This window comes from Ambystoma mexicanum, chromosome 4q (assembly GCF_040938575.1).
Source record: "Ambystoma mexicanum isolate Mex_15411 chromosome 4q, UKY_AmexF1_1, whole genome shotgun sequence".
Lineage (NCBI taxonomy): Eukaryota > Metazoa > Chordata > Amphibia > Caudata > Ambystomatidae > Ambystoma > Ambystoma mexicanum.
In genome coordinates this window covers 1,127,796,513-1,127,823,170 of record NC_090928.1, presented here as the reverse complement: position 1 = coordinate 1,127,823,170, position 26,658 = coordinate 1,127,796,513, and the positions used below count along the sequence as shown (strand labels likewise).

At 45.0% G+C, this 26,658-nt stretch overlaps 1 protein-coding gene across 1 annotated transcript in view; it reads left to right on the top strand.

Moving 5' to 3' along the window:
- The window catches only part of DNAH14 (dynein axonemal heavy chain 14), a 2,000,441-nt gene that overhangs the window by 1,163,321 nt on the left and 810,462 nt on the right, over nt 1-26,658 (top strand). The window contains exon 54 of the mRNA XM_069608705.1: nt 20,093-20,179. Within this exon, the coding sequence (XP_069464806.1) occupies nt 20,093-20,179 (87 nt within the window). The remainder of the gene's footprint in view (nt 1-20,092; nt 20,180-26,658) is intronic.

Sequence of the window (26,658 nt, the reverse complement as noted above, 5' to 3'; positions counted from 1 at the left end):
AACACGGTCATGCTGCAGAGCATCCATTGCACCGGCGAGTGAAGGTGAAGCCGGTGGGAAAACCGGATAAGTGTCTGCAGAGCAGGGAATGCTTAACCACCGCACAGATATTGCAGCAATAGTATGCCAAGGGCCGGGAAAGTCAGCAGACACTGGTGAGTCTGCTAAGGAGTATTGGAAGATCCAGGGTGCACCTATGGCTGTTTTGGGTACCAGTCAAGTAATTTTGAAAGACTGCATTTACACAAGTCTCCATATAAGGGATGCTGATATGGGGAAAGTTGGTGTGCTTTAGCACCTTGAAGCATCTGTTGTGCTAGATGGAATTACCAATACAATATTTCAGACCAAATAACCACACAGACTCAAAAGAGATGGCAAAATACTGCTTTAATCTCAAGAAGTGAAGCAGGGCGAATAAACACTCATCAATTCGACTGCAAGATCACAATATCCTTTCATTTGTTTTTAGCCTATATAATGCTATCTGCGTCATCTATGACATCATCCTACGTGGCAAACTGCAAAATCTCTGGTGGGGTGGGATTGGATTAGGGGATCAAAGCTACTTAGAGAGAATATGCGTGTTAGTCACTCAGTGGTGGTCTTGTATCTGTGAGACACACCCTGAGCAACATCTCTACACGTGGTGTTCGGCCCTCGTCATAGCAGAAAATGTGGCAGTGGTATAATACTTTGCAACATTGTATGTAAAAGTGCATGGCAGGAAATTCTAATTGGTTGGCAACCCAAATCCAACCTTGGACATTCGGCTTGCTAGCAGCACGTACATAGAAACAAAACTGTTAGGGAGAATTCTCTCTTTAGGCTGAATTTCCTAACCTAGTGAGTCCCCCAGCAGCTTTGCTGGATTTCTGGAGTTTGTTTTTTTCTCCTGCCAAGAGTGAGACTCTTTTTCTCCCACTCTTGGACATGATTTATGGTGTTCCTTTGACTGTTTGTGTTTTATGGGCTATGGGGTCCTTTACCCCATAGGGTCTCATGTGTTTTTACTATGTGTGTTACACAGCACCCTCCGTGCAGTGACACAGGGGTGTCATAGTGACACCCCACCATAGACTCCATACCCTGGGACTGACTACTGTCTCCCAGGGCATGTAAAGTCACCATTGGCTTTACTAGTCCCAAATTATTAACAGAAACCGGTACAAACCATCATATTGTGGACGTACTGGTCGGGGCAATTCGATTGCCCCGGGTCTGTTAGTCGAGGGGGCACGTCTCCGTCCCCCCTGATCGAGTTTTGGCTGGTGGCAGTGGATACTACTTTTTATATTCGACCGCAAATATATCCCTATGGGATTTTCCCATTGTTCGAGGCTACCAACTTTAATTATTTAATTCTCATAGACTCGAACATACCGCCGGTTTATTTATTTAATATTAATTTGCCGCTTGGTATTTTTTTGCCAGGACTCGATTCTAAAATGGCGTTTGTGTTCTCTTCTGTGACTCCAACTCAAGTCGAGCCCTTTGTTCCACTTTTTGGTTGGCTTCTCCACAGAAGCCTCCAAAAGTGGTGCCACTCTGTCTGGGTACCACAGGGGGTTTGGGAGGGGGTTTAGGCACCCTGGACTGAGTTACCTTGGTAACTCAAGTCGCACTCTTGTGTGATTGGCCCATGGCATGTTAGATTGAGAGCTAGGCTGAGTGAATGGGGGTGTGCTGCATAAAAGCAGGGCTTCGGGGACTGGAACTTCAGAAGTCGCCACAGGACCTGAGAATCCGACGAGGGAGAAGCTGAGCCGACCTACCACGATGACACCACCGGTGGAGCCCTGCGGAACTGACTCACCACTTCCCGACGACAGAGAAGATCTCCTGGTTGGAGAGGCTTCTTCCCCTGACTGGTGGGCACAACCAGTTTACCTTCTTCTCTTCGCACCCCAGACCGGTTTGTGGTCGAATTGCCCGGGCCAAGCACCCCGGCAGTCGGATAGCCACTTACCACTGGACCGCGAATCAACGGACCGCTCCTTGTACCTGAGAAACTCTGCGGCTGGTTTCTTCCCTGGCAGTGCAACGGACTCCTGTCTTCCTCCCCGACGAGATCCTCTCTTCCCCCGGACGAAGCACCGACGTGCATTTGCTGCCAGGAACAACTGCCCCTGCTGCAGTATTCTCACCACTTTAAGGTACCGTGTCCGCCAGGCCTCCCTTTCTAAAGATTTCTACAAGGTAATAATAACCCCTTAACCTTCTGGACTGGGCTGGCCGCCTTGACCCTCTAACTGGTCCCTTTCTTTGGTCCAACTCCTTTTTGAACCGTTACAAGACTTTTGTGCACTGCAACCATGTGACCTTGGACACATTTCGTTTTGATCCTCTTAAAGCGGATCCGGCCTACTGACTCTGACTTCACGGTGTTACTTTGCCTTCCTCTCTTGTTGTGTTCGTGAAAAACTGTTGGGATCTGTTTCAATTTATTCTCTGCTTTTCTCTCCCTTTTTAAAACGAATTATTAGAGTGCCATCTACGTTAAGCACTCACCGCTGTCCGAAAATAAGTGGGGCTTTACTTAAGACTTGTCTAATATTCTTTTAAGGGAGTGTATATCTTTTAGTGACCGTGTTTTTGAATTGCTTACTATTAGTGCCTAGATGTGGTTTTAAATAAATAATGATATCTCTTTTACACCAAGCCCTGGTCAGTGTTTACTTGTTCTATTGTGTTCTCTTGACCTATTGTGAATACTCTGTATACTGCCTAACTCTTCTTGAGGGAAGTCTGACTGCTCAGCCACAGCTACCAAGTGAATCTGTGTGGTACAGACTGCTAACAAGTGGGTTTACTGCCAAACACCTGTAGTCCTAAATCTTTTGCAGTGGTTCCAGGGGGAACTGCACAGGTTTCTGCCTAACACAAACCCAGGTAGTTAGAGATACGTCAGCTTTCCCCTTGTTTTCCCCAATTAGTCTACCCTCTCCCATCAATAAGGCCTTGTGCCAGTGTCTTTTGTTTGAAGGTTGACCTTGCCAGTCTGCACTGTCTCTGGACATTCGAGTGAGTATAGACACATCACTATCTTAGCTTCAGACTTAATGAATAGCCCTTGTCTGCCAGCTTTTTGTCACGTGTTACAAGACCATGAAATTGTTGTTCTCATCGACGGTGCTTTTAACACCATTTGATTCAATTATACTTGGTGCAGTTGCTCCTCTTGGCCTTTAGAGACTTGCTCAATCTATCCCATTCTAACTTCATGCCCTTTTAATGTCCAATATTTGGCATCAGTAAATGTTCTTGTTCCTCCTAATCTTTGGGAAATATGTCCTTGCAGATCGTCTGCTCTTTAGACTCCCCTCGTTCTTTTCCTTCATCTCTCAAAATAGCATCCTTGGCTTTGAGCCAATGTACTTATCTATTTCGTAAGGGAAACAGCTTCTTCATCATTTTTCCACGTTAAGATCCTGGGCTCGTATTTTGAGGTAGTTGGGTTGATTGATATGAGCTGTCATCCATCTTTCTCTAATGGTCGTCCTAAACGTTGAATATATACCTCTTTTCAGCAAGCTTCTATGTATTCTTTCTACCTTGCGTTTCAGCATATTTACAGTTATTGACCAGTAAGTCACGTCATTCTTCTTTGTAGCTGTAAGTACTGCATCTTGGCGTACATGTTTCTCTTAGTGCTTTAGTTACATTGCCATTCCTAAGTATTTTCATATTGTTTCAATATAGGTTCATATATCTTCTTTAGGACATTCTTTTGCTGTAATTAGACATTGTTTAATGTGCATCCATGTCGCGCACCATTTTATTTATGGCTGCATTTCAGCAACTCGGCAAGTACATCCTTCTTGGTAGCTTTCCGCCACTGTTTCAACGTGAGGGTATCTTCTGAATGGCTGCGTGAGTGTGTATCGTCTTTCATACAATCGACGTGATATGGACATGTCGCATAAACTTGTGCATGGGTTTCCAATTCTGGCTCCTCGTTTGTTATTCCAATAGGAAAGGGGTGAGGGTGCACTGACTACAGAGAATGCATCCACGTTCTCCTCTACATTGAAGTAAATGTTGTCATAAGCAGATTAACTTTAATGAAGTAATTGAAAGGCAAGATCTGTACAACTCTTCATATATGAAAAGTCAATATGGGGAAGATTGGAGCAAACATTGCCACAAGGCAATGAACACTACTAAAGAAGTTAACAAACAACTTGAACAAGGTTCCATGTAAGGGATGCCAATAGGGGGGAAGTTGGAACAAGTAATACATGAAGCCAATGGAGTATAAACAGTAAAGGCCATCTTCCATTCGTGGTTTGTGGTCCAGGGAAGGCACTATCAGTTCATGGCTTTGCTCTTCGGCCTGAAATCGGCACCAAGGATGTTCACAAAGTGCCTAGCCCTGGTGGCAGCCCATCTACACCTCAGGGGAGTTCACCTCTACCTTTACTTGGACAACTGGCTCATTCGCTCCCGTTCTCACACGCTGGAGACCCAGCACACAGTGAAGTCCATTTGCCTGCTGTCAGAGCTCAGATTCTCCATCAATTATCCAAAGTCCTGCATGGAGCCAACACAGAACGCTCTGTTTCTTGTCACCAGTCTCAACATGGTTGCATGTCTGGCTACCCCTCAGAGGAAAGGGTGACGGCCATCCTGTCATCGGCGCAATCCGCAACAGTACGAGCCTTGAAGTCGCTTTTGGGCACGATGTCCTCCTGCATCCATCTCAGTCCTTTCTGCAGGCTCTAGATGAGGCCCCTTCAAGAATTTCTAGATGGTGGGGGTGCACCCACATCTCATGCAGGGAGCTCCTTTTCAAGTGAAACAGTACCAGGTCGCGGTCATCACGGATGCCGCCCACACCGGACAGTCGTATGCCAGAGGCCTCTGCCTCCCAGAGGAGAAAGAGGAGAAAGAGGAGAAAGACCTGCACATCATCGTCCTGTAGCTCCAGACAGTTTTTTGGGTCCTCAAATCCTTCCAACCTTATCTGCGGAGGAAGGTGGTGCGGATCTTCACGGACAACACCACTACCATGTTCTACATTTGGAAGCAGGACGGGCCCAGGGCAGGACAAAGACTGATATGTTTGGGATATTTGTTCTCTGTGAAAGATAGTGAGCCAAAGACTCTGGGTAAGGCTCTTGTAACCAGGACTCATGTCTGGCAGAGAGTCTCCCAGGACCCCCCTTGTTATCTGCATATTTCAAGTAACTTTGGGTCTCACCCTAAGTTACTAGTGGAATCCAGACATGGACCCCTTGCTCACTATTCTTAGAGAGGCACAGCTACACCCTACTGATGAGGTTCAACCAGACCGAAACACATGTCTGGGGTTGCTGTTGGTACTCTTGTTCAGAGGAGAATTGCCTAGCATTTCGGTGCTGGACTGCCCCAGGGCAGGACAAAGACTGATATGTTTGGGATATTTCTTCTCTGTGAAAGATAGTGAGCTAAAGACTCTGGGTAAGGCTCTTGTAACCAGGACTCATGTCTGGCAGAGAGTCTCCCAGGACCCCCCTTGTTATCTGTCATTGGATGAGGGCAGTATGACCCAAAGGACAGTGATTGGTTATAGAAGAGACAAGCAGGTGCAGGCTAAAGCAAAACTGCTTTCTTTTTTACCGAGGATTCCCGGCCTGACGACAGGGAATATTTATGAGCATGTGAATCCATCTCAGACCCATGCTGGAGAACTGGAGTTACAGGAAAGTAACTTGTTCCTTATTCTCATATACTTGTGCCTTGAAATGCCTGGTATACTCTACTGCCAGGCCTTCCTATACGTGCACGCACTGCGTATACTTGCAAAGTGGACAGTCTCTTGTTATGAAACTATTCGGTTTCTTTTAATTATTTGTCACCTATCGTTCCATTTCATTCATTACTTTAACTTGGGTTTCCTTTCGGCACCAGTGTTTGCATGCCCCAGTGTCCCCTATTCCCTTGGGTGGACTCATCTGGTTACTGCATCGGGAATAGCTTCTACCGTGGTGAACCGCCAATGGCCTACGGGCATCCCAGTCTCTTCCATGGGGTGTGCCGCCTCTGCTGTATGCTTCCCGTTCTGCTTGCCTGTGTCACTCACCTGCTGCACTCCTTCCTGGACTCCAGTAACGCAGGGGTTGCTCTCTGAAACCGCTATGCCTCGGGACACCGTCCTCTTCAGTCTGGCGTTCCCGCAGCTTGCCAGACTGGGTAGTCTCTCTCCCCTAGTTCCTCTTCTGAGCCGGTTGGCTCCACAAACCTTGCTTCTGGCTGGGAGTCCCTCGGTTACACAGTGTGCAGTCTTTATAACGAACGTTTTATGTAGAATGCGCATATAACAACAATTTTATAACGAAAAACATAACGAAATTGTAGGTGGGGTAAAGGGTTCAATCTTGTTGGATGGGCTTTAGGGGTGGGAAAAAGGGGTTTGGGTGGGGGAATCCCCCTACCCAAAAAAGAAATAAAAATGTGTATGTTTTGTCATTGTAAAATTTTCGTTACATGTGCATTTGTTATAAAATCTGTAATTATAAAGACATGTAACCGGTTTCTCTACTCAGCTGATCTCTCTGTTTCAATGTCCCGCCTGCAGTCGGGTGTTCACAACAACTAGAGCGCAGTGTGCGTTCCTCACCTTTCATGATCGTCATTACTCAGCTCATCTTCCTCATGGTAGTGGTTCCATCATTAGAAATAGGAAAGTCAACTTGTGTTACTTTACAGGCAGAGTTTGAGGAGATGCCTTTAGTAAGTCTGAAGGTCGAGTTTGACAATATGTGTAGGGGTTGAAGTAATGTTTCCAGTAATTTTAGAAGGGACGTTTGGAAACTTAGATACAGAGTGGGAAAAAGCATTTCCAATAGTTTCAGATGGCCAGTCAGGTTTTAATTAACTCGATGAAGATGAACATTGGGTTTCCTGGGGAGGAGTCCTCATCACCCCCTGCTTCTTCCTCATTCTTGTGACCCGCATAGTCTTCCTCTTGGGAACTTGATGGCCATACACTCCATCCTTACACTGAGATGAGAATTAAGTGTTATATGCCATTAAGGCATGGGGGTCTGGGGAAGCACCCTTAAAGGGAAAAGGAGGATATATGATTTCCTCCGCTGAAGTCATCAGGTTTCCCTGAGAGCTACCTCCCCTTCAGGTGGTCCTCCCTCATATAGCCGCCCCCAGGGTCAGGATCAAGTAGCGGCTGCCATTCTTGGCCACACAAGGGGGTTTCTCCCAGGGAAAGAAGTGACGACATACTTGAATTCATCACAATGTCCTGAGCCAAACATTTCCTTTTTCCAGTGCCACAGCTTACATTACTTGAAAATATGCTCAGAGCTGGTGGCTGCAATGAGCATGTAAGTTTAAAATCTATTTTCTCTTTTTTTTTAAATTTTACTAGACAATCTAAATCCTTTTGCAAAAAAATAGATTAAGAAACCCTTAGTTTTAGGGCTGCAGCAAATATCAGAGGGCAATTTCCATTATGGTCACCCATGAATGCTGCATGTGGTCCCTCAGCAAGGGGTGTGAGGCGCACCGGGGCATGACAAGTGTCCTTGGAGATTCACCGTCTGATCTCACAGGAAAGTATCAAGGAAAAGAGTTTAACTCTGGAGGGCCACAGGGGCGTCTTGGAATCTTAGTGGGTGCATTGCGAGCACTTGAAAGGGAGGGACTACAGTTGGAGTTCCTCTACGTTTCCCAAAAGGAGTCAAGAGAAGAGACTCAATTTTCCAAACATGGACACTTGGTGAAACTGAGGAAAGGTACAGGAAGATAGATGACTCCGCCAGGGACCCTACCATCATGTCAGTGTTGACCGCTGATCCCCTGGTGCCATTTGCCCCAGTAATGCTGGGGGACTTGAGTCCTTCTGGTAGGAGATGCTGGCATGTTCACCAAAATGCAGCAACTGCTGGTGGTATCCATTCCCTCTCCCACCAAGCCTGTTAACTATCAGGGATCCGAAGACACAGAACTACATATCCCCTAAAGGATATATAATCCAAACCCTAGAGTAGTGGACCTGTTTTGCAGGGACTCCTCCACTGACTATATGGGGTTAAGAGCAACACCACTGGAGTTTGGCACAGAGCCTCTCCAACTTCAATGTTGCCCAAAACACCAGATGTTAGTTGGAAGCCAGTAGGCTTCTGAATTGAGGGTGCGACCATAAAGCCACATAGGAAGTTGGATACACATCTTGAAAGGGGTGACAACTTTAACATCTTTGACTCTGAGGAACGCTACTCCAGTGTCAAAGATGACTACAAGGAAAGGTCAGGTGAGGTGGATGCATTCCTGAAGGACCTCCAAATGTCACTGAGAAAAAGATTACCTCACGGTTGTGATGAACAAAGGACCAATGAGGACCCTTTTGGGGAATGCTTTAAGGATCCCATCATGGACATTTGTGAAAACGTAATGGCTGTTCCTGCCCTGCACAAAAACATATTTAAGCGCTAACACCCGATCCGGCAGGTCAGATTGGGTGTTATCAGCCCTAGTTAAAGGCCTGAGCAAAGTGAGGGCGTTTAACAAGGGTCCCCGAGCCGATAACACCCGATCCGGCATGCTGGAGAGGGTGTTCATAATTTTAGCACCCTGGGTTGCCAATCCGGTAACCAGGGATGCACAGAGTGGTGTATTTTGTTTGAATGAACAGGCCCCCTCTTCCATATCCATATCCGTGGCGGCCTGGAGGGAGTGTGGCAGCAGCAGCAGGGGCCATCACCGAAACAAAAGGTGAGTGGGGGAGTGATGCAACAAAAAGAACATGGGGGTAAGATTGCGGGGTGGGGAAAGCAGCCTGCTTGCAACGTAGGCTGAGATTAGCAGTTTCAGCCCACGTTCCAAGCACCCTTATTGGTTTGCTCCCGTGCCAGGGTGCTACTATAATGTTAAGCACCCATTCCAAGGGCTGGAATGGGTGTCAATGGCCCAGGGCCTGAGTTAAAGGAACAGGTGCTTATTAACGCTTAATGCTATTAGCACCCTGGGCTGATAGTGTGCTTTGTGGCAGGTAGTGGGTAGAGTGATCCACCAGATGCCAATGGTAAGCAGAGAGGTGATGAGAGAGGGTAGTCACAGATTGATATATGAGAAAGATGGACATTGAACTGAAATTAGTTAATTGTTTGTAAATAGCTAGTAGAGGGATATTATAGCAGCAGTGACGTCCACAAGTTTCTAGGATAACACTAGCTGTTTTATCTTGAATCAAATTGAGTTGGTCAATGAGGTATTTATTTAGGCCCAGGTACACATTTTTACAGTAGTCCAGCCTTGTGAGGTCTAAGGCTTTGATCACTTAAATGTTTTTGGGCATTTCAATGCTAGATTAAATGTTCTTCACAATATTGCGAGTTCAAGGTCAGAAGTCAGTTGAGAGACCCACAGGCGAGTCCTGTCACTATGATGCCAACCCCAAGGGGGTCTATTGTGGATCTCACAGGGCCACTCCGCCATCCCATAATCTGGATCTGGACCAAAGATACTAAAGAATACTTGCTGGTACAAGAGAAACGAGAACAATTCTGGTGTTTCATTGCCCTTGGCAGAGGGGGCGGGGGGTAGCATTATAGCTGCCTGAAAATGGAAAATCCACTTGGACTGATAGGGAAAATAGCACTGATCATTGGTAGCTGCGACGAGCAATGAGCTATTGCCGTCATCTATTGCCATCATCTGCCGAAGGGTTTCCAGGAGCAGCAAGCCCAAAGGAACTGTGAGTAAATGTCTGCTGACTCCCCAGAGCCACCAATCCTGAGCCCAAAATGTTGTAAAACATGTTTTGGGAGGCATATCCAACTTTGATTTCACCTTCACACCTACGTGTTTAGCAGTTTTTAGCACACTCAGCTAAATTTGTTAAACCCTGGCATATTGGGCCTTTCATTGAGCCCTCCCCTGTGACAGTGTTTAGCTGTAAATTGAATTGATGAGATAATTTGTTAACTTGGCATTTAAATGTGAGTTATCATCGAGCATAATTTTTTTTAAAAACAATTTGTATTGATTTTCAACAAACACAAACCAAACTTGCAGTACATATTATAACATTTCGAATTTACATCACTCAAACAATGTATACTGCTTCCCCAATGCTCTCGCACCCACTCAAGCCTACTCTCCTACACATTCTATTTCTTCTTCTTGCAGTTGGGGTACTTCTCCCGTGTTCTCTGCTGGGTCTCGGTCGCTCGACCAGTCTTGTGTGGGCCCAAATAACGTGGCTATTAAATGTTTCCAGGCTGTCTAGGTTTCTGCTTCCTCCTCCCCATCAGAGTTACTAGCCTCCTGCCATACTGTAGTTTCAGCTTCTGCCCATTTCTCGAGGTCTTTCCACGACACTTCTATTCTCGGACTGTGGTATGATTTCCACCCCATAGCAACTCTGAGCTTCGCGAATATGTATGCCAAATCTTTTAGTTTGCTAACGTGCCAAATTTACGTGGTCTGGGAAACCCTCCTATCAAGCATGCCCACGCTGTTTCTACCGTTATTTTAACCCCATTCACCTCCAGCCTATGTGCTCCCCAAAATCTTTCATTTACTGGACACGCCCAAAACCTGTGCACCATTCCGGCGTTCTCTTCGTGACATTTGGGGCATGATTGTCGTCCTGCATTTTTAAATTTAGCTATCCTTTGGGGTGTCATATAATCTCTATGGGTTACATATAATTATATTTGCTGCAACCCTGCATTCCTTGACACTTTCTTATGGTACCCTTGGGCTCTCTCCTACATCCCGTCCGTCATAGGGACACCCACTTCTTCCTCCCAGTCCTGCCTCAGTTGTACTAGTTCTTTCCCCACTTTGGACATCACCATCTCATATATTCTAGATATCTCATGCCCTCCTTCTGCTATGTCATATATTATGTCTAAGGTGGCGTCCGGTTGGTCTTCTACTGTTGTTTCGGACCATGTGTCCTTGATCCGCACCACCCCCCCATGGTACGTGATGTACTGTCTCGTGTGTAACCCCGTTTCCTCCACCAGCCTCTCAAATTCCTTTATCTCCCCCTCTTGCCATATATCTTCCATAGTTGCTATCCCTACTGGTTCCTAATGCTTCCTGATCATCTTTATTAGTTGGCTTTCTTTTCCCACCAACGCGACAAGTGGCACTTGTGGGAAACACAGGGATGTGTTCTCTATTATCTCACAGACCCTATGCCATATTTCCCATCCCAATATCATCATCATCATCTTCTCGTGCTCTTTCATCTCTGCTTTGGGCAGCCACATCATTCCTTGTAGAAAGAATGGGGCACATTCCAGTCTGAACAACCTGGATTCCGAGGTTGGATCTTCTGATAGCCATTTTGCCACGTATTGTAGCTGGCTTGCTAGATAGTAAATTCGTAGTTTGGCAATGTTATCCCCCCTTTATCATGTGGATTTTGTAGCTTCCAAAGGGCTATTCTTTTCCTCATCCCACACCATAGGAAATCCCTACATATGCTATGTAGTCGAGCAAAGAATCGCCTTGGTTTCAAGTATGGTATATTGCTAAAATAATGCAGTAGTCTTGGCAGGACCTCCATTTTCAGCATTGACCCTCTCCCCATCATCGCCAAGGGGAGCTTTGCCCAGAAATTCATGCTATTTTCAATGCTCTTGATCGCTTTCTCCATATTATGCAGGTGCTCTGCCTCGATCGTATGGTAAATATCTATCCCAAGATACCTAAACGTGTTGACCTCCCATGGTATTTGTAAAACAGGTAATTATTCTAGCGGGATCCCTCTGTATCTGCCCAGCGGGAATATACATGATTTTTTGGGATTCAGTGCTATGCCGGGCAGCAACGCATATTGCTCCATCACCTCTAGCACATATTGGAGGTTTTCCTCGGGGTAACGCAAATACAACAGCATATTGTCTGCATACAGGGAGATTAAATGCAGCTCCCCTTTTATGGTAATTCCTATTACATTGTACTGCTGCCTTAGGTATATCGTCAGGGGCTCTAGGGCTAGGATATAAAGCATGGGGGACCACGGGCATCCCTGCCTAGGACCCCTGCTAAATTGCCATCTCTCCGATATTATTACTCCCGTTTTAACCCTAGCTAGCGGTGCGCTATATAATAATTGAACCCATTTAAGAAACCCAGGCCCTATCCCATAATTGGTCAAGGCTGCAATCAGCCTAGGCCATTTAACTGAGTCGAAGGCTTTTATAGCGTCTAATGATACAATTGCCATTTCACCTGCCTCTCCATTCGCATGTTCGATAACTCGGTGGAGTCGTCTATGATTGTTGGTAATGTTCCTGTTCGGGACATACCCAGTCTGGTCAGGGTGTATTAATTTAGTAATAACTTTTCTCATCCTGTTTGCTAGGACCGCTGTAAGTATCTTACTATCCTGATTTAGCATTGACAGTGGTCTAAATGATCCACAATCCTTGCCAGGCTTATTGGGTTTCGGAAGCGGTATGATTATCGCCTCTCGTAGGGTCTCTGGCAGCCTTCCCATTTCGTAAGCCTCATTGAACATCGCTAAAAGCGGGGGGAGCACCTCATTTTTGTACATTTTATAAAATTCACTCGGGAGTCCATCGGCCCCCGGGGTCTTGCTGGTGGGTAACTGCACTACAACCTCCTCTAGTTCTTCTAGAGTAATCGGGGCATCTAGCTCCTCCCGCTCTTTTGCGCTAATTTGTGGCAAGCCTATATCCTCCAGTGTTTCATTTATTTTCCTGCAATCACTCCCCTCTTTATCTCCATATAGGATTTGGTAATAGTCTATGAACTCTCGATTAACGCCCTCTTGGGTGTCCACTGTGCACCCGTCGTCCTTTGTCATTCTTCTGATTGTAAGTCTGGGGGTTTCGTTTTTATATAACCATCCCAATGTTCTTCCTGGCTTATCACCTCCCGCATGCTGTCTCTCTACGTACTTTTTGTTTTTTCAGATTACACAATCTCTCCCAACTTCCAGCACATTTTTACTGTAATCTGAGTATTGTTTCATTCTTTTTCTGCCTCCTGTAGTTCAATTAATATCCTTCCTTAGTCCATAGCTATCCCCCTTACCACCACTTTAAAGGCTTCCCATAGCATACCTGCTGTCTCCACACTGGCAGTATTAATCTCAAAGTAATTTATTATTTCGTCCCTCAGATCCTCCCTGAACATTGTGTCTTTCAACGCCTCAGCTCTGAGGTGCCAAGTCAGTATCCTTGCGCTTGGGGGTTGGTGTTGCCATGCCAGTACCAGCGGTGAGTGGTCCGATAGGACCCTCGCTTTGTATTCTGTTTGTGCTATCTCCGCCATAAGGTCTTGTGTAACAAATATATAATCCAGCCTAGTATGCAAATTTTGTGGGGCCGAGTAATGTGAATATTGTCTATCCTGCATGTGGCGCACCCTCCATGCATCCTCAAACCCAAAGTCCGTCCGTAGTGTCTGCAACGCTCTGGCCGCAAGAGTGGGCCTATCTATTTTGCTGTCTGATCTGTCAATTCTCGGGTTTAGCGCACAGTTGAAGTCTCCTCCCCAGATCACCGCACCCCCCCAGGCATCTGCCAATTTTACTGTACAGGGACCTAAAGTATGCTGCTGTGTCTTGGTTCGGGGCATATGTATTAATAATGCTTATTTCCTTATTTTCTACCAGCCCTCTTACCATAACCATCCTCCCATCTGCTTCCACTATGGATTGTAGTAGCTGGAACGGGACATGCAGTGCAACCCAGGTAATCACACCTCTGGCATAAGCTGAATATGTAGCGCCTACCACAGTCCCCTTCCATTTCTTCCGGATCACCTCTAACCTTTCCTGCTTGAGGTGAGTCTCTTGTATCAAAGCTATGTCTATCTTCTGTCTGCGTAAATACATCATAACCTTATTCCTCTTCAGGTAGCTATTGAGCCCTCTAACATTCTATGTGATAATTTTAAGATCCCTCATTATCTAGTAGTATCCCGCTCCCCCTCCTGCAAGCACAGTCTCTGTCCAGAATTTTCCTCCCTGCGTGTAGGCCCATATAGGCTCGGTCCCCAACTAAAAATGTCACACCCAACTCCCCAAATCCCACCCCAACTCCCTTCCCGCCCCCTCCTCATCCCCCTTCCCAACTTACCCCAACTGAATATCTACCCCACTACTACTCCCCACCCCTCCCAGCTGTTGCTCAGCTCCATCCCTGTATCTCAGGCACCCCTGCATCTAGCCCTTCTCAAGACAATTGCCCGCACTCTGGGCTCAGCGGGGTGAAACGCCCTAGTGGCTCCTCTCCTTACTATATCTACTGGGGGTAGGTCGTATCCTCTCTGTGTCTCCTGCATTAACTATCACGTTAGATGCACCCTTGATAGCTTTTAGCTGTGCAGTCTATAGTCCAGTCTTTTATTTGCACTATCGCGTGTCTCACTCACAATTCTCTCATGCTCGACTACCTGTGGCGCGACTTTGTGTCACTTATCGTGTTCATCTCGTCTCTGTTCTTCTTCGCACTCCGGGCAGCCCTGGGCATCCAGCCAGTTCGTCGCGTCTTCCGGGGTGTCAAAAAAATATGCTTTGCCTTTATGCAGGATCTTGAGCTTTGCAGGGTACAAGAGCATGTATTTACTCCGGCTGTGCGCAGTCTCCTTTTGATCGCTACGTATCCGTAGCGTTGTCTCTGACCTGCATGGTGTAATCGGGGTAGGCAGTGATGGTCGCCGACCCTCTTGTTATCGTTCCTCCTTTTCTAAAAAACTCCAGGATCTTCTGCCGATCCCTTTAGTTCAGGATCTTCGCTATTATCGTGCGGGGTGGGGCCCCCGGCTGCGGCCTTCCCGTTAGGGCTCTATGTGCGCGTTCAATTGCAAACCCCTGGGAGAGCTTACCAGCCCCTATTTCCTGGATAATCATGTTCTCCACGTAATCCGTTGGATCTTGGCCCTCTTCTCCCTCCGGCAGGCCAACCAGGCGAATGTTATTGCGTCTCGCTCTCCCTTTGGCCTCTTCTGCCCGATTCTCCAGGTTGATCACTTGTTGCTTTAGTATGTGAACCTCCTTAGCATTATTGGTGCTGGTGTCCGTATTATTTTATCATCGAGCATAATTGCTATGTTTTTAGTTCCCCCCCCGTTGGGGTTGGATGGGGCATTAATAAGGCTGGGAATTTGGGATTGAAAAAAGATCTACCATTGTATTACTTTTAAGCAGAGGTTGTCGTCAGTTGTCTAGTGCTGAACTTTGTGTAGGAATGAGATGATGTTTGTTGGTGCATCTACCAGGGTTTACGCTAAGTAGTATTTGAAACAATCCACATACATGCAGAACAAGGGGGATGCAATTAGGCCAACTATGAGTCTTCCAATATGCAGGGAGATTTAATGTATGTGCTCAGACCATGCCCCATTTGCAAGCTAAAAAGCAGGCACAATGGGGCATGGTCATTTTTAAAAGGAGTGGATCAGAGTTGTTGCTAGGGAGATGTTGGGGGGAGGGGTGCTATTGCCCCAGGTCTTTTGGTTGTAACTCAAGATAGAAGCTCAGGGGCTACAACCAAAATGCTAGCTAGCCCCAAGTCCCGGCAGGCCTGACATAAGCACAGCCTGCTGCCCCAGATATTTTCCAGACCTAGCAACACCCCTGGAGTGGAGTGGTAAACCAAGACTTGCTTTACCCCTCTGGAACACTTTCCTTCCCTTTAAAGACAAAGAAGGGGTATGAAGCAGAATTAACCTTTCCCCCATGCCTGCCTCTTTTTCAAAGTGCACTTGGGCTTATGCTTGCATAACATTTTCAGTTAAAAGCAGGTCGTTTCTACAGAAATCCATTGCAAATGGCATCTGCAGAGGCGTTGCTAGGGTGGGGCTGAGGAGGCTATAGCCCCAGGTCTTTTGGTTATAGCCCCGGATAAAAGCTCAGGGACTACAACCAAAACGGATAGCTAACCCTGTGTCCCGACAGTCCTGACATTAGCTTAGCCCCAGATCTTTTGCAGACCTAGCTACGCCCCTGGGCATCTGCTAAGTGTTATTTGCAGGTGGGACAGCATTACATTTTTCACAAAGTGGCGCGTAAAATGGAAGAGTAAAGGGGATTTGCCGTGCCCCATCCCGTGGTAGAGGAAACATACAAACAGGTAAGAGAGGTGCACCATCAACATCGATCCACATTGCTTCTGATGAGATGTCAATCCAAGAGTCAAAATCATCACTTCTATTCCACACCCTTAATGGACTCCCTTGAAGTCAGAGGTCCAAGTGAGCAGGAATTCAGTTTCACTACTTCTGGTTGGGGTGCAGAAGGACCTGCAGGCAGAGTGTTCTGTGCCTATCGAGGTCCAGTTTAGGAAATATGCTCCAGAACTGAAGAAGCAAATAGACACCACATTATGCATCTATGTTGTTCCTTTTAGAAGTCCTGGCAAAACCTTGATGGCCAAAACATCATGATGTTTATTGAAACTATGTATCATTTTGATATACATGTGCACCGCCTCTCCATTGTTTGCTGACTTAAGGACATATGTATATTGTTGTTAACAAAAATACAGCTACCACTAGCCCACTTTATTTACCATCACAAAAAGGTTTTACCCAAAGTCTGTATACAAAAGGAGCGCATTTACCAAACTAATTGTGCTATCTTTTAAAAAGTCAGGACTTTCCACCCTAGCACGGACCTTCTTATAAAAAAAAAATGCAAAAAAATAAAAATAGATGCCACTTTTTTGGGCACTTGAAATATTAAACGTTGAAAGTGTGTGGATCGGCGCGACATCAGTATACAAGTTAATAACAAGATTGACAACGACATACACATTCTAAATGGTCACCACGAAACCTTTTTTCAGAATGTACAGTAAGGCAACGTAGAGCTTTCATACTACCCCCTTTACTTAACCCTGGTCTTAATGTTACAAGGCTTTGCATATTAGTTTCCCTCACCTTATCCTTGTCCACGTGTTGTTAAAAGGATGATCCGTCTTTAAGAAAGGGTGCCTTGTAATAAAAATACTAGTTACCTCCATTATAAATGAAAACCTGTTTTTATCTGAAAAACAACAAGATAAAAAGCAACCCAGGAGTAGCCCATTAATTTACCCTGGCCACCCTGTTGCTATCCCACAATCCAATAACATGATTTGCTCCATGCCCTTGCGCCAGGTTCACTCGTCCTCTATTCCTTCCTGTGATTGAGGCGCAGGAATGTTGGCCTAAAATAGCTTGTCCATTAGGTTTTAGTTTGCATGGGGTTTCAGCCACCTATGTAAAGCATGGGTGTGGATATATTCCGTCTGTCATCCATAACAAGTCAAAAATGCCATCTTCTCTCTTTGCTCACATGGAATAAGCCAGAGGGAATCAAGACCTTATTGTGGGTACATCCAGGCTTAGATCACAGAAGAGGTGAAGACTGTATTTCCTGTTGTGGGGGCTAATGTTGACACATTATGACAAGCATCCCATAACCAGAATGTTGCGTTCTGTTATTCAAAAACGCAAAGTTGGAAATATTTGTGGTACAATATCTCCCCAAAGGGCCTAAAAAGAGAATTTGTTTTGGGGTGAGATATTTTGTTTGTCTGTAACTGTTTCATGAGGTTGAAAAGGTAGCAACGTTATATATGCGTTTGTGAGAGACCCCGGATTCATCGTTGTAAGGTAAAGCAAAAGGAAAATGTTAGGGAGAATTCTCTGGAAAGGCTAATTTCCCAAGCCTAGTGAGTCCCACAGCAGCTTTGCTGGATTTTTGGGGTTTATCTTTTTCTCCTGCTAAGAGTGATACTCTTTTTCTCCCACTCTTAGCCATGATTTGAGGATGTCCTTTGACTTTGTAATGTGTTTTATGGGCTATGTGGTCTTTTACTCCATAGGGCTCCATGTGTTTTTGGTATGTGTGTTACACAGCACCCTCAGTGCAGTAACACAGGGGTGTCATAGTGACCCCCAAACATAGACTCCATACCCTGGGACTGACTACTGTCTCGCAGGGCATGTAAAGTCACCATTGGCTTTATTAGTCTTAAATTGTGAACAGAACCAGTACAAACCATCATATTGTGGAAGTACTGGTAGGGGTAATTCGATTGCCCCTGGGTCTGTTTTTCAAGGGGGCACTGTCCAGTCCCCCCTTGTCGAGTTTCTGGCTGGTGGCAGTGGATACCATGCGAAATATTCCACCAGAATATTTCCAATGGGATTTTCCCATTCATTTTAAACGCACCACTTTTTTGGTGCAATGTTAAAGATACCGCCGGGTTATTTATTTAATATTTATTCCCCGGTTGGGTCTTTTTGCCAGGACTCGGTTTTAAAATGGCGTTTGTGTTCGCCTCTGTAACTCCAACCCAAGTCGAGCCCTTTGTTCCACTTTTGGCGGGCTTCTGCACAGAAGCCTCCAAAAGTGGTGCCACTCTGTCTGGGTCTACAGGATGTGTCGGAGGGGGGAATAGGTCCCCTGGACTGAGTTGCCTTGGCAACTCAAGTCGCACTCTTGTGTGATTGGCTCAGTGGTGAGCCGCCCGGATCACCACTTAGCATGTTTGAGTAACAGCTAGGACTGGTGAATGAGTGTCTTGCTGCATAAAAGCAGGGCTTTGGGGACTGGAACTTCAGAAGTCGCCACAGGACCTAAAGAATCCAAAGAGGGGAGAAGCTGAGCCATCTACAACGATGACACCACCGGTGGAGCCCTGCTGTACGAAACTCACCACTTTCCCGACGACAGAGAAGATCTTCTTCCAGGAGAGTCTTCTTCCCTTTGAGCTGGTGGGACCAACCAGTTTGCCTTTTTCGCCTTCCTGGGTCGTCTCGTGGTCGAATCGCCCGTGCCAAGCACCCCGGCGGCCGGATAGCCATGCTTCACCACTACCGCAAATAAAAGGGTAGTACCTTTTAACCGGGAAACTCTGCGGCTGGTTTCTTCCCTGGCAGTGCAAAGACCTCCAGCTTTCCTCCACGTCGAGATCTTCTCTTCCCCTGGACGAAGCCCTGACTTGCGCCCGCTGCCAGGAACAACTGCCCCCGCTGAAGCTTTCTCACCATTTCAGGTACTGTGTCCCGCCTGGTCTCCCTTGCAACAGACTGTCCAAGGTGTCCCGTAAATCCTTGACTCTCTATCCTGGGGTGACCTCGGACCTGTTAACCTTCTAACTTGATCCAACCTCTTTTTGACTTTCCTGCAAAGACTTTGAGTGCATTTCCACTGTGTGATCTTGGGCACATTCCGCCTTGCTCTCTCCAAGAGTTGGCCTGGCCTATGAACTTTTTGCTCTACAGTAGACCCTGCCTTTATTGACTTGCTGTGGTTTCTTAAAAGTGTTGGTACTGTGTGATTTCCCTATTCTGCCTTTTCTCTCCCTTTTTTAACAAATTATTGGAGTGCCATCTAGGGTTACGCGCTCACCTCTATTTTGCTAAGTAAGTGGTGTCTTAACCTATACTTGTCAAATAATTAATTAGGGAGGTGTATATATTTCTAGTGACTGTGTTTGAACTTGCTTGACATATTAGTGCCAGTGTATTTTTATAAGTGTATTTTTAAATAAATAATTATATACTTTTATACCAAAGCTCTGATCAGTGTTTGCTTGTGCTACTGTATTTTTAGCCCTATTGTGTATACTCTATATACTGCCTAACTCTTCTTGAGAGAAGTCTGGCTGCTCAGCCACAGCTACCAGGTAAATCTGGGTGGTACAGACTGCTACCAATTGGGTTTACTGCCAACACCTGTAGTCTTAAACGTTTTGCAGTGGTCCCTAAGGGAACTGCACAGGTTTCTGCCTAACAGAAAAGAACATGAGCTACTTTAGGGAGCATATTCCCAAGTTTACGTGAGCATTCTGTCATCCTTTATTACTCTTAGAAGCCTGTCTAACATACAGCACTGCGTGCATATGGACAAGTAAGTTCAAATGAAGGAGTGTGTCTATCGCTTCAGGGGATCTTCTCACTTGATCATTAGCAGATCCCTAGCAACCCCAAGCCTATCCGGCTACTGCAGTAAAAGGAATGGATCCATAGACTTGAGGAGGGCTTCAAACAGCAAGCACTGGAAATGGATTTCCCTGGACAGACTGGGGTCTATGGTACTGGCCATCATAAATAGACTTAATATGATCATACAGCGATCATCCCTTAACGTCTGTCCTCCTTTTGTTTTCAGACTCCACATGTGTTCTTCACCGAAGCTGTGCAGCATATCACGCGAGCGGCCAGAGTCTTCAAGCAGCCAGGCGGTCATATGATGTTGGTAAGATCACCTTTTACAATGACCTGCTTGCACTAATGTGATGCCCCCAATTCAATATTAAAGCTGGGAATTTTCTTTTGAAATACAGATTTTAACAAATAAATGTTTGAACATCAAGTGCCAGGGTGTCAACCTTGGCCAACAAGAATTAGGGAAACATCAGGATGAGTTCTAAATAACAAAAGAAAAATCTGACCATCACTTGTGTCCGCCCGGCTATTAGTAACCGTCTCACTCATGTGTTCATCTCTATTCTTTAGGGCAGTCTCAACCATGTCTTTCAAACAAAAAAGGGTTGTCCCCTCAATTTCTTGTTCACGGGGGGCTTTCACTTATAAATGGGGAGAGTACATCTGTCAAAAAAAGGAACAAAGTAAAAAGCTACCCATGCCCCAAATCTCCAGTTCTAGTCTCATTTCTATTTCTGGTGCAGATGTATAATAACAAATGCATTACGCCTTAGTGTTCTTTTTGTGCCTACAAGGTACCTTTATTTCTGCTTGCTATGCAAACGTCATAGTGAGTCATCGTGTTCACTTGATACATTTCATAACAAACAATAAAATTCAATTAACAACATTTCTCGCATACACAATAAACTTGACCTATTCATCAATATTCCACTTATTTGGGGTTAGTAAATCAAAGTGCTTTCATTACAATAGAAATCGAACCATGTAATTTACAATGTTTTTCCAATTTGTTTCTGGGTGACCGTTCTCAACCAAGAAAGACTTATGTTTAACAGGAAACCGCGTAGTGTCACTTTTCCTTATCTGGACCACAGTCTATTGATATTAGTAATGGTTGTACAATAACGTTTGCAGCACCCCGTGGCTACACACAAGTGTTAACAATTGCCACTATTTCACTTGTTGCATGGATGATGTTTTTTGTTAATGCGTCGACACCTTGTGTTTCGGACCTTTCGGTAATGGTACGTGCATCCAGGAGACCAAACCGTTAGAAGTGCTATTGGGCCTTCAGCAGGACGGATATAGTTAAAGGAACAATATGAATCGGTTTTCTAACCCTTTTTGTTTTCGTGTGTAAATCTGGCGGTGGCTCAGATTCTGTTGACAAACGTATTCCATTTGATGGATAAATCCATATGACCGTTCAAAGTTGGCTCTGTTGATTAGTCCTAAAGCACTTTTATTTCACGCTTCACTTGGATAGTGTGAATCGATGGAATCTTCAGGTCTCGAGACCATGCAATAAGTTTGTCCCCAAAATCTGAGCCACTGCCAGATTTACACAAGAAAACCAAAAGGGTTAGGAAACCGATTCACTAAAACGTAAAACCGGTTCACTAAACCTGATTCACTAAACGTAAAACCGATTCATTAAACCGTATGGTAAATCTAATCCTAACACAAAACTGCTCATTCCATGTTTGCTGGTCTTGAAATAAGGTGCTAGTGATAACATATACCGGCACCTTTCCAGACCGGCAAATTACAAGTCTGCCGGGAGGGGCACTGATCTACTGGCAGCCCTGACCTAGGCTAATCGGCTCTTGGTATGCAAGTTAAAAAAGCTTAGAACCCACAACAGCATACGGGCATTGCGTAATGAAAATGGTTCCTTATGTCGAATATCTTAGAAATAACCCAAAACAACTTTACCTCTATCTTCTCTGGTGAATCTTTATCATCAGAGAGTCAGCGTAGTTACCTAGCAGCTGCTCGTATTCCTCGGATACCCACTCATTTGGCGGAGACCTTGGAATGGCCCATCCAGGGCTCTGAGGTAGAATGGGCTATCACAACTCTTAAAACAAAGTGATGGGGCCTGATGGCTTTCCTGTAAGCTTCTACAAAATGTTTTGCTCTCTCCTTATTCTGCATCTGATGTCCTTGTTTAACTCGTTTTGGATCTCTGGCTTTACTACCTACCCTCACGATAGAAATGTCCGTCCACTATATACTAATATCTAAACCAGGCAAGTACCCAACCTATTGTGATTCATATTGTACAATTACTTTGACAAACAATGACACTAATTTGTACTCTAAGATTTTGTCTCACAGACTCATGGGGGTTCTCCGGGGGATCATAGACGAGGATCAGTTCGAATTTGTGGTAGACCGAAGCACACATGACAACATTCAGAGCGTTCTGAATTTGATTGATGTCAGTCTTAAGGAGGGTATTGAGCTGGGGAGTATTGCTTTAGATGCCCATAAAGCCAATGTGAAATGGGGGTTAGGCAACCCAGATATATACTGGTACAATTTGGCTGCTTAGATTTCCCTCATGACGTGGGGAAGGTGCAATCTGAGTCCCAAATGGAAAACGATAGTACATGCCTGCTCGTTGGTGCCCTCGGCTTATACTCCCTATATGAAATCCTCTGGGTCGGAGGGTCGGGCGGGGGGGGGGGTGCTGGTTTCTCACTTCTGACCGCAACAAAGAATACAATCTACTATATGAATAGGGCCATGTGTCTAAACCCACCGTTTAAATCGAGCATGAGGTAGGGGCAGTTTGTCAGACGGCTTAGTGGCGGGCTGAAGACACTTCAGCAGTTGTGCAAGGAGGGTCACCCACTAACCTTTAAGAAATGTAAAGCAGAGTTTCAGTTGGAGGAGTTGGAGGAGGCAGAACGGTTTTGCTATGTACAATGGTGACATTATAACCCCACTGAATGCTTTAGAGTTCTCATTGCAGACCCCGCCCCTTAAGTCTAAAATGTCGACACTGTAAAAGTTACTACATAGTAAGATCTCTTGACGCGTCTGCCATACATGGTAAGGTGGGAGCAAGACATGGGCGTGGAGATTGATGACAACGCATGGTATCGAATTCTCAGGTCCTGTCTCCGCCTTCCGTAGGAGCTGCTGAACCCACAGTCCCTCACCACCTGCTCAGCTCCCCACCTTTGGATTACAGTGGAGTTCAGATCAGATAGAGGGGAAAAGGGGAAGAGGGATAAAATAAAAAACAACACAGGAGCTCGTAACTGGTTACACCCTGTGGGAATTTAAAGAGGTTACACATATGGTTGCATCTAAAACATTGCTAAATAAACTTTGCTGCACTTTATACCTGTGGCTCCTCCTCAAATAGCCTGGAGGATTGAAAGCACCTTGCTGTTCAGCTTCTTCTTAGTTTTGAGTTTCTGTAACCTTGCAAGATACAAATTGCCTTTTCTTTTGTAAACCTTTTAATGAATGTTTTGTTGTTTCAAATGTTCAATCTTATCAAACTTTAAACTTCTTTCCTGTAGCAACAGTTTTTTTTTCTGATTTGCTAATTGAAACAGCACACCCACCAAAACCTAAGAGAGCCCTTTCACTTTCCTAGTACCGTCCAAGTGATCTTGAGCTAAACTGAATAAATCTCCTTGGTATGCATCACTACCTATGGTGCGAGCACCCTAAACTACATTTCCCAGCAGGCTCAGTAATGGCGGCTGTCTGAGGCACTGTGCGTGACTTCCAACAACAGTTTGCAGTTCCGGCGTCAAGGGCGTTGCTTAAGACGCCGCGCTTATTCACCAGTCAACAGCTACCACCTTCCTTAAGTTACGTACTACACACTCGCTCTCCCTTTAGATTGCCGCTATGAGCGACCTGCTTTCAGAAAAGGAAAACTTGTTGCAGGCTTCGTTCATTCGCTCACGCTCAAGGGGCGTCGCAGCAAGCTGATACTAAGCTCGGGTGTCCCAAGAGTTTGCACGCGGCAAACGCGCTGTAACTGTGAGTAAACATCAGAAAAGCTTGCTGAATGGCATTTATGTACATTGCTTTCTATGTTAATCAAACTTCACTCATGGATTTCATATTTCTAACACTGTGTCAGTTTCTTTCCTAAAATCGGAGCACCTCCTCTGAATAAAAGCCCACAATCTGCCGCAAGCTTAGGAATTGAGCCAACTTAAAGAACTTAAACCCTAAACTCCTCTGCAGAGTCAAATAAACAATTTTACAACAATTTCCAAGTAAAAACTCAGTTTTTATGTATTTACGCTGCTCACTCTGATCAGTTCTCCAGGCTAGCTTAAACAGATATAAATAAACATGCTGCTGCTCGCAAAAAGCTGCGCTCCCCCCAGTAAATTGAAGTCTGTAGTTTTCTCTCCAGCAGTTTCTCTCCAACTCGCTCAGGTGTCTAACTTCCAAATGTCCAAAACTAATAGGCCTAAGGGGAACAAACTAAAACATGACTGTAACTAGAGTTTTGATGGAAGGCAGTTTAGAACGGTCAGCCTAGAACAAACTGCCTTAAACATTCCAAATTAGATTGCTGCTGAGAGAGACCACCATCTTGGCCTGGGTTAGAGTCCAATCCTCCATCTTGCTGACTCAACTCTGTTGATCTTTGAGAGCACTCATTAAGGGAAACAGATATCTGTTTGACACAGTGCATAAGACCCAAACTCACAGACTTGTATGCCCCACAAACTCTACGCTGCTTAGCTCTTCCTCCATAACCCCTCATGTCCTAACACGAATATGGGAAAGCATGCGCAAATCATCTAGATGTGCTATGGACACAGTGTATTTAATGTGTGCTAAAGATGGTACCTAATGCCACAAAGGCTGCACAAAATGAATGGGGCATATTCTTCCAATTGCTGGAGGGGATGTTAAGAAGAGGGTGGATCTCTGCTCCATATGCTGTGGTCCTGTGGCACGGTGAACTACTTTTTGGAAAGAGGTGTTGTCGCCAATTAAAGAGTTTACCGGCCTGCAAATTCCAATGGATCCCATGACTGTACTCTTGAGCGACACATGGGGTGTCATATTACCCTTATTGGGACTTTTGGCTACTCTCTTTGGGCATTTACTAGTGGCTGCTAAGATAACAATCGCCAACAAATGGAAGGAACTGGCAAGCCCTGTGCCCCAATTGTGGTGGGCTAAGATGTTGGACATGTTGGTAGCTGAAAAGATAACCTCTAGGTGTGATGGAAGTTATGAAAATGTGTCTACATGGAGGCCGTTTCTAGTGTATGTCGAAAAGGTTCCAGCACTCATGACAAGGCCACGTTTGCCGGCGTCCTAAGGAGAGGGATCAAGAAGTGATGACAGGCTCGTGTATAAGCAGGACAGAAGAAAATAAAATGGAGATTGCGCATATCATATAGTCTGATGATGAGATGATTTTTCAGGTCAGGACTGCTTTCTCATTAGCCCATATTCTTAGCCAGAGTTTAACTAGTTCTGTTTGCAGCACATCCTCGATTTGAGTGTGTGAGGGGTCACAAATGTGAGTTGGAAAACTTTGTGGAGGTTTTTAAAAAGATGCCAATATAATTAACTCAAAAGATTGGATAAACAGCTCACTATCCCTATCCTGACCAGGATTTCCCTGCCTAAAATAATTAAAGGAAATACTCTAACAAAAGGTTTCTGTCCCTCACACTTAAACATATACCAGTTTAATAAGTTAATATATGTCAGTTCAACAGCAACACATATAACAGTTAAATTCACAACATAATAACTGGTTCTCCTTCTGATCTGGATAAATTCCCCTTCCCCAGATTCAAGCAGGATTTTGTTCAACAGGTTTAAAAAGGTTAAAGAAATCCTGTATTGCAACAAAGTCCACTTCAGTTCTCTTTGGTTCCAACTTGATAACACAAAGTTCCAATTTGTATTCAACTGACATTTCACAAGCGTTCAGCAAATTTTCCCCTTTTGACTTGTGACGAAGATCTTGAAACAACCTCTTTTCATCAGCACAGAATGTTTCTTCACTTCCTTGGTTTCAACAAAAAGGTTGTTTTCAGGATATTGCTGCACCTGTTCACAAAACCACTTCATTGACAATATTAAATACTTTTGCAGCAGTTCATACAACACTTGCTTCAATAATATTAATTTGTCAGAATTATTTTGTTTGAAATCCACAAAAGCGCTTTAGTGATTATACAGGATTTTTAACCACACCACAGTACTTCAATGGTTTCCACCTGCTCTACTCACCGGCCAGGCTTACTAGAACAAAGCCCTCTGCACTGGTGTACTCTCCTGCCAGAGCAGATCAAAATACTAAAATGTTCTCTGATCTGGTGCACTCCCCTGCCACGCCAGAATAAACTATTGCTTGTAAGTACTTTTGTGATAAAGGTTTAACTCAAACAGGTTAGCAATGTCTTTTGCTCTTCCACATCAAAGATCAAAAACCTTTCAAGGGAATCAGGAACCTCGCTGATGCTGTTTGTTACTCCTGGGTGGTTGCCTCACTTTCTGCAAGTTATGCTCCACTCCCTCTGAAATTCTTCCTTCAGAAGGGCAGCCTTACCATTCTTGTTTTTCCCCTTTTTAATTAACTAACTTCTGATAAGGATTCTATTTCACGTTCACACTCCTTTGGCTTTGGCAATGTGGATTTAAGTAGTGTTCTTTTAAGACCTCTTTTCCATATGGGCAATAGATTTTAACAACACTGAGATTCTAAATTACCGTCTTTTGACTGGGGCAATTCAGGTTATTTCTTAATTGCTGGGGTATATTTCTCTTTTG